The 8,587-nt window shown below is 42.5% G+C and overlaps 1 protein-coding gene across 3 annotated transcripts in view; it reads right to left on the bottom strand.

Moving 5' to 3' along the window:
* Nucleotides 1-8,587, bottom strand: part of TGFBR2 (transforming growth factor beta receptor 2) — an 81,586-nt gene that overhangs the window by 37,354 nt on the left and 35,645 nt on the right. For all 3 annotated transcript variants that reach the window (XM_023533688.1, XM_011360701.2, XM_023533721.1), the window contains one exon: nucleotides 6,226-6,416. In XM_023533688.1, the coding sequence (XP_023389456.1) occupies nucleotides 6,226-6,416 (191 nt within the window). The remainder of the gene's footprint in view (nucleotides 1-6,225; nucleotides 6,417-8,587) is intronic.

The following is an 8,587-nucleotide window of genomic DNA, read 5'->3' as shown; positions in this document are numbered from 1 at the left end:
ATCATGAAAACCAAAGAAATGTTACTGAAAAGGTGCCTGATCTTCTCTACATCCAGACCCAGGTTAGCACAAAGTTTGGGAAGTATGTAAAAAAATGAACTTTACTGTCACTGTTCAAAAACACCCACCTTTCACTGGGGAGTTCTGTTCTGAAAGGACTGAGTAAAGCACATTTAGTTCATTTCCAAATGAGCAGGTTTAAGATCAGATTTATTCCTCATGAGTTAATTAGCTCCACAAGTTGCTAGCATAAAGTTAACGAGACCCATCTCTGCTTCCGTCCCTAGTTGAGGGAGTTCACACTGGTGCTTTTCACACTTCAGTGTGCAAACCAATCACCAAGCCAGTGTCAGAATGCAGAGGCTGATGTAATAGGTCCAGGAGGGCCGCAAGGTTCTGCACATCTAAGGAGCTCCCGGGTGATGCTGCTGCTGGTCTGTCAACACTCTGCGTAGCAAGGGTATTCACCATCCAGAAGAGATGTGCTCCTTGGCTTAGAGTGTTCTCCTTACTGAGAGGAGGAAGAATAAGAAAGGAGGCACTACTACGTGCCAGCTACTGTGCTGGGCGCTCCCGGCATCCTCCTCTTTAATGCCCGCAACAACCCCAGGTGACAGCACCATTACCAGCCTAGCTGGTCATCAGTGGCACAGACATTCAATGAGAAGGCCATGTGGCCCAAAGCAAGCTTTCAGCTAAAAAAAAAAAAAAAAAAAAAAAAAGAAGAGAGAATGAATCCCTTTGGCAAATACAGAACTATGATTACCCTGATCACTGATCTGAAAGGCCCTAGTGAGTCATTCCCACTTTATTTAGTTGTCTCCTGCTCCGGTTCTGTATCAAAACAGGAACAACGTGCCTAATTTGTAATATTATCCGAGGATGTCAAGGGATGTGGTTAGCTTTGATTAGAAATCTTAGACTCAGCATGTTCCCCTTCCTCTGAGAAGGCTTGTGGAGAAAAAGAGAAATTGGATGAGGTATGGATTAAAGCAAAATGAGCCCCTTCAAAACTGCCGTGGTATGATACCTGGAGGTGTCTGCTCTGCTGGCATGCTGAGGTCAAAACTCAACTACAAAACTTGAGCTGGAACACACCTGAGGGCTGAGCTGTCCTGGCTTCCTGTCTGAAGATAAGCAAAAGTCCCAAATCCTACAGAAAAAGCCCAAATAATACTAGCAGCTAACAGATAGTGACTCCTTGTGCTGTACCGCACATTGCTGTATTACAACTCTAGTTCTGCATTATAACTCTAGTCGATCCTCACATTACCAGGAACTTCCCCCGCTTTCCCTTTTATTACATTTTATAGATGAGGAGACTGAAGCAAGAAGGTGTCAGGTAACTGGTCCAAGGTGGCGATGCTAATACGTGGTAGACTAAGCCTTAAATCCAGGAAGCCCACCTCTGGCTCCCACTCTTAGTCAGTAGAGAGAGACTGTTTCTCTCTTAACTAAAACAGCAGAAATCATCTCCTTGGCCAGCGCTCTGTAAATGCAGTGTCTTTACTTCACTTGGAAACCATTTATGGAATCAATAAAACTGTTTGGTTGTGTCTGATTCTTAAAGGTAGTGGGAGATCAATAACAACATGAGGTCTTTGCAAAGTGGATGTGTCATTGGTGAGTAAACAGGGCACCTATTAGCTCAGGATTTTCTCTTCCCACGTCCTGTGCTCCCTTCAGTCCTGGAGCCTGAGAGGTCTTATCACAGCTGTCACCAGGCCATGAAGAACAACCAATGCAAACACCGTCTCTCCTACTTGGAGTCTCAAGTCTTGGTGAGTTCAGGGGTAGGTAGACTCTGACTGCCTCAGAAGTCTACACGATAACTTTTGACAGAGAGAGTCTTCAGAGACAGTACAAAAAGACATGACTGTTGGAGCACAGTTGTGAAGAGCAGACTCCAGCCTCATTCTGGTTGGTTCTTACTCCCACCTGCCCCTGGGAAGCGGGAGAGCCACCAGGCACAGCACAAAGCCCCACTGTAAGGTTTCAGGGGTAAGGGTCAGCACCTGGTTCACTGAGAAAGATAGCAAGGTCTCTTTAACTCTTTCGTTCTAGAACAATTTTCAAACTCATGAAAGCTGGCAATACCTTCCTGTGGACCTTATCTTCTACTGCAGTTTACATACTGTACAGACAGCATGTGAAGGAGGGTCCACTTGATCATTTCTCCCCCAGTTCCTCAGAGCTGGCCCTGACGCCCCTTGGAATGCAGAACTAGGGAAATAAGACCTTGGTGAAAGTCTGGAGACCTAAGCATAGCCCCAGCTCGGCCACTAACTAGCTGAATAACTGTAAGCAAGTCGCTTAACTTCTTTGTTACTGTTTTTTCTCCATTATTACCTGGAAATAGTGATCTAATTACCTTGCTGGGCCTTAAGAGGATTATTTCAATGTATCTTCAATGCATCTGCTGTATATTTCCCATGTACAAAAAATCAGGGTGCTTCGACAAGATGAACAGGACAATAGGCATAAGAGCCATTATAAACACAGGCCTCCGGGAGCCTGAAATGGGGAAGACTGGGGGCTTACGTGGAGGTCCATCCTCCCCTTAACCCACCTGCCAGGTTTTACGATCACTCACTGCATGGCATATGGACAAGCAACATCGAGTGAGAAAAAATATGAGGTAAATAAATGATGCAGAGCTGGGCTTTTTTTTTTTTTTTTTTTAGACTAGGCTTTGTGGCTCTAGAAGCGAAGGGGAAAAAAAGCATCACCTTGTTGTCCATGGCTGGGGACACCCCATATGCCCATTCTTCAGGTCATGGCATCAGTTAAATAACATGAAAATCACAAAGAAAGAAAGCAACCTAATTTTTAAAATGTGAATAAAAATCCCAATATGACTGCAAAAGGGCATGAGGAAACATTGGGAGTCATGACCATGTTCTGTATCTAGATTGTGGTAGCAGTTATACAGCTGTATACATCTGTCACATTCAGCAAACCATACAGTTTAAAAGGGTAAATTTTATATTTTATACAAGTTACACATCCACGAATCTGACTTTTAAAAAATCTCAATGATATGCTTTACCAAATTCAGGATTTCCAGGCAGAATTCCATGTAGAAAAATCTCTCTGGAAGAATGGATGACCAATCATTAACAATGGCCAGGTAGATTAGGGGACAAACTGAAAAGACTTCTTTTCACTGGACCTATTTTGTAGCATTTGAATTTTTAAAATGTGTATATAGTATCTGCTTAGACAGAGAAAGTGAGAGAAAGAGAAGGAAATCGAAAGAGAAGAAGGAAGAAAGGAAGGAAGGAAAGAAGAAAGGGAAGGAGGGAAGGTGGAAGGAAGGAAAGAAGGAAAGAAGGAAGGCAGGTCCTCGGATTTCTTTTTCGTTCATACATAGCCCATTATAAATCCTAGCTATGCCACCCACAAGTCATCTGACTCTGGACAAAATGTGAAATGTCTCTGAGCTCGGTTTTCTCACCCATAAGATGGGTATTTCAGTGCCTACTTACAGGGTGGCTCTCAGATGAAACAAGGCCATGCCATGGAAAGGTCTGAGCACGGTACATAGCAACGGTACATAGCAACGGTCCGTTCTCTCCGCATGTGAGCTATCATTCATAACAGCACTGACAGCGAAGATCTATATTTAAAAAGAAGATCTGCAGCTCAACTTCTTTCCTTTATGTATTTTTAAAAAACAGAAGACGTAAGTAATTATCATCCATTGTGTTTGCAGATCAGAAATTTGGCTATGAGAGTTGAGTACTGTACTAATAAAAATACAGTGTAAAACACTCCGGAACTTTTGCATTCACTGCCTTGTTTGACTTGGAGTGGAAAAATTATTTCAAGAATTTTCATTCCTTAGTATAAAGAAGAGATGATGGCACTAAGTGGAGAAATGGAACCTAAAATGTTGCTCTTCATGTCTGCTGAGAAGAGAGATGCTTAAAAAGCAGACATTCCCTAGGATATTTTAGAAGACAAAATGCAAACAACCCTGGAACATTTTAAAAGACTCTGAAATCACGCAGACATCTGAGTCATCAGCTGTGCTGGATTTCTTGAGTTGTACAATGAGAAATTGCCTTTAGGGTGATTATCTCACCTCAAAAGAAAGAGTCTGATAATGAGTAAGAGGGAAAATATATGAATATGGGCCCATGATTCTCACCTGAGTTGAAATACACTGAAAACTGAAGTCATTAATATCTTAAAAGCTTATCGTAATATATATATCCTACTTGCAGGTCATTTATCAATGTTGTCCCTTTTGGATGAAATAAACTCTTCCACTGTGGATGAGTCAGTATTCGAAAGGGGGAAAAAGGTTCATAGATAATAGTAAACATGTCTGGATATTCTACTATTAAACATTGATTTCTTTGGCTTAGCCTGGGCCTTTTTATAAAAAAGTGAACTACTTGGGGAAAGTTGACACGTTAAGCCTAGATATCAGGTATGATCGTGCTTAAATGTGATTTAATCTAGTTTTACCTTCCTTTCTAACCCAAATTACGTAGGTAAAATGAGAAAAATGGAGTGTTTACAGGATAAGAAAATAGGATAAAAGAGTGATTTTGGAAAGTGTTGCATTGATAAGATGTACATGCCTGCCTTTACATACTCAGAAGTTGGCACGGGGGGAAGTTGGACAAGAAGAGAGGGAAACTGGCAATGGGGGAAGGACACAGAGACAATGAGATAGGTCTGCAGTGCTGGTGAGAGCCTACACAAAGCAGGAGACACATCGTTTTCCAGAGTTGGGACATACACAGGGATAATGTTAGACCTAGCACTTGTGTTCCAAAAGGACTATTTATTGAATCGGACCTATTTGGAGCTAAAATAACCTTTTTGCAATCTGAATTTACATTCCTGAAATGAAGAGAATATTATTTTCAATCTATCAGCTTTGCAGAAATATTAACAGCACAAGTGCTTTTTACAAAGAGATTCAATGTGGCATTAAATGAAAACCTGGAGACACCTAAATAATCCACCAAACAGAGGAATGGTTTAATTAGTCATAGAACATAATCCATATTATGGAATTCTAGAAAACTAAAAGGTGTGTAGTATATCAATATGTATTGTCTTAGTCACAAGGAAAAGTAAACGTGGTTGGATAAAAAAAAAAAGGCTTCCAAATAATACTTATAGTCAGGTCGACAATTTGCACTGAAAGATGGATGAGCAGATGGAAGGCTAGATGAAAAGACAGACGCACAGAGGCATGGATGGAGGGAGGCAGGGAAGAAAGGAGGAAGAGAGCGAGGGATAGGGAAAGATAGGAGGGAAAGAGAGATTACACGAATGAATAAACGAATGAATGAACGAGACACGTGCACATCCAACATACTCTTAATATTGATTATCTGTTGGGTTGGGAGTGAGGGGATAAGGTTAATGTACTTTGATTTTTTAAAAATTTTACATATTTTTGGATTGTTTAAAATTGTGATAAAGAACATATACTGCTTCTATAATTTGAAACCTCTGAATAGCTTTTTTTAATTGAGGGACTGTGTGCCCTTCTTTCAAGCTGAGTGAATGCTGAACTTCAAAGATAAAGGTTGGTATCTAATCTAATCTTCCCCTGTCTCTGTGGGTAAACCTTGGCTCATGATTTTCCTTCTGCATCTCAGTTCTCCTCTCAAATGAGACCAATGCTAAGTATGCTAAATGAGACCAATGATAAGTATGCTTTAGACAAATCCTAGGAATATGTACAAAACCCACTTGAGTTAATTCAAAGCAAGTCTTCCTCTTATATCAAACAGCCTCCTCCAATCTCTTGACCAGTGGTTTTCACATTTTAGCTGTATCAGAATCATGTGGAAGGTGTGTTAAAACACAGGTTACTGGGCCCAGAGCCCAGAGTTTTTGATTCAGTAGGTCGGGGGGTGAGGCCCCAGAATCTGCATTTCTAACAAGTCCTCAGGTGATGCTGCTGCTGCTGGTCCAGGGACTGCACTTTGAGAACCACTGCTCTAGGTAAAAGGAACTGTTTGTCAAAGACAAATAATGTGGGCACATGAGCCAGTTTTAATTAGGACTGGAAGCAACTCTGTTACTCAATAAGCATTTTCCACCAGGTCATTGGGCTCTTCATCCCCAGAGCATACGATCACTTGCCAGCATCAGCCACGGAAAGATGGGCTGTCCTTGGGACTGCAGACAAGGGACACAAGAAATCAACACAGAGGAAGTCAGGCTCCAGCCCATCAAGAGAAGAAAACTCACCTTCTGAGAAGATGATGTGGTCATTGCACTCATCAGTGTTACAAGAACACATAAAGAAAGTCTCGCCATCCACTTTTTTTTCCTTCATAAAACACTTTGGAGAAGCAGCATCCTCAAGAACAAATCCGTGGTAGACAAGCTTGGGGTCATGGCAAACGGTCTCTAGTGTTATGTTCTCATCATTCTTTCTCCTTGGGTGCAGAGGTTCATGGTGGAGGAGGGGTGGGGAGAGACAAAGAGAAAGAATGAATAAGGTCTCTGGACAGAAGAGCAATCTGGAACGTATTTCCTTCATAAAGTTGTTTCTAACAACATCAACCGGTTCCTGTTTTCCAGCATTAACAGGTTGTCCCACGGTCTCCTGTGCTTTTTCTACGCATTTCAGTCCCTCCTTAACTTATTCTCAGATCCCATTTATGATTATAAACATGAAGGCTTTCCTTGGGGGGCTAGTCTATAGGAGAATTTTACACATGAAGTCGTAATTCAATCATTAAAGGGGAGGGCACAGGAAAACAGAAGATTCCTGAGTCCCCAGGATGATTTTAAACCTTCTATCCTCAACGTACTGCAAGGTTCACACTGAATCCTTCATTCGCTTGGCAGGGCCGGGGTCATGTCTAGCTAACTTGTTCTCAGACAGCATGCCTGGGAAAGCACTTGCAGTTCCTCTTTTTTTCTCTGCTGGGCCCTAGTGCACTGTGTGTGAGGGCATATTCCATGTTAGCATCTGGCTGTTCTGAGAAAATGGAAGATACTTCCTAGATAAAATATTGCAGTTTCTAGAATTACAGAAAGAAACCAAACAGGGGGAAAAAAAAAAAAACACATTAAAACACATGGGAAAGAACTGCAAGGTGTTCTTCATTTACAGGTCAGTGAAATATTTTATGCTGTCACAAACTAATTTCTTCTTGGAGTAATTTAGAGCCTAACTCAGCTACGGGCTCAGCGAATCATTCACGTGGCATTTTACTCGGGCCCTAGGAAATGCTCAGTTGGCTGTATGTGTACATTACATCTAAAAATGACAATGATTAATGCCTGCTATTATCATTCCAAAAGCCAAAATAAAACTCTAGCATCCTTGGGAAGCGCATTATTTCTCTGCCTGCTTCTCTCTGATCCCTTCATAAACCTGCCATCTTGGGTGACTGTGTCCAGTGTCAAGGTTGGTCTCACATCCTTCCTCCTAACTCTGCCTTTTCAGACGCAAAATATCTGTTGTCTTGAGTGGTAGCCTCAGGCTGGAGAGTCTGGGGAGGGGCTCGCCAGGCCTCAAATGCCTTGATAGGTCCAGCTAGTTTTGTGCATGTAATTTTCCCTGGGAAGGATTTTGAGTGCATGCATATGAGTGCACGTGTGTGCTAACACGTGCTAGTGCACACTGACCAATCCCTACACACACACACACACACACACACACACACACACACACACACACACACACACTGCTCACAGTAAGGAGACTGGGAGGCAGGCTGGAAGCAAAAAGCAGCTAAGATCCAGCTTTCACTGGAAAAGAGGTGGGCCCAGACACATAGGGAAAGAACAACTTGACCAATCCCAACCCTCAGTGCTGAGCTCAAGGACACTAAAGGATGGCATCTCAGCAAGGGGATGAGAAGAGTAAGAAAGAAGGTGAGGATGGAACAGCTCAACCAGGAACAGAGTCATGTTTATGGCATCCATGCAGCCAGAGGGTCTAATGGAGAAGACACTTGTGTCACTTCGTGAAAAACGTTACGCTCCAGCAGGAGCAAGAGGAACAAGGCCTTGCTAAGGAGGTTAAAGGAGGAGTAACAGTTGGAATCCTTACTCTAGGGTGGCTAGCAAGGAACTAAATGGAACTTGGCATGACCGCACAACAAATGCTGTATATAAAAATCTACCCGTCCTTAACCCCAAAGCTACTAGAAGTCTTGGCAAAAATGGTGGCCATAAAACAAGAGCATCTCTCTCCTCCCAACCAATAGGGGTGCGTGTGCGTGTGTATGTGTGTGTGTGTGTGTGTAGAGTTACTTTTTGGTTTCGATAACAAAAAGAAGGCATGCTGAGCCCTCTATGCTCCCAGGGTAAAGCAGGGTATCCCTTTCTTGTGAAGCTTCGAGGGACCAAGGATTGGGACAAGGAAGGAATTGCGAGCCATGCAGTACAGCTGCTCTGTAAGGACTGCGCAGCTCTTTCCACCTCCTAGCTGCTTCGAGAACTGAAACCGCAGAGAGGAAACTCAATTATAATACTCGAGTCTGGGTAAAGTCTTTAACTGTTTTCTCCACTCACTCCTGTAACAGTGTTCTCCCTGACAGCACGGCTCATTTTGCAAAACATCTTTGGATACAGCAGAGCATAGGGAGAGAAA

Source organism: Pteropus vampyrus, unplaced genomic scaffold, assembly GCF_000151845.1.
Source record: "Pteropus vampyrus isolate Shadow unplaced genomic scaffold, Pvam_2.0 Scaffold1, whole genome shotgun sequence".
NCBI lineage: Eukaryota > Metazoa > Chordata > Mammalia > Chiroptera > Pteropodidae > Pteropus > Pteropus vampyrus.
The sequence above is the reverse complement of the archived record's forward strand: the minus strand, read 5'-3'. Positions and strand labels throughout refer to the sequence as shown.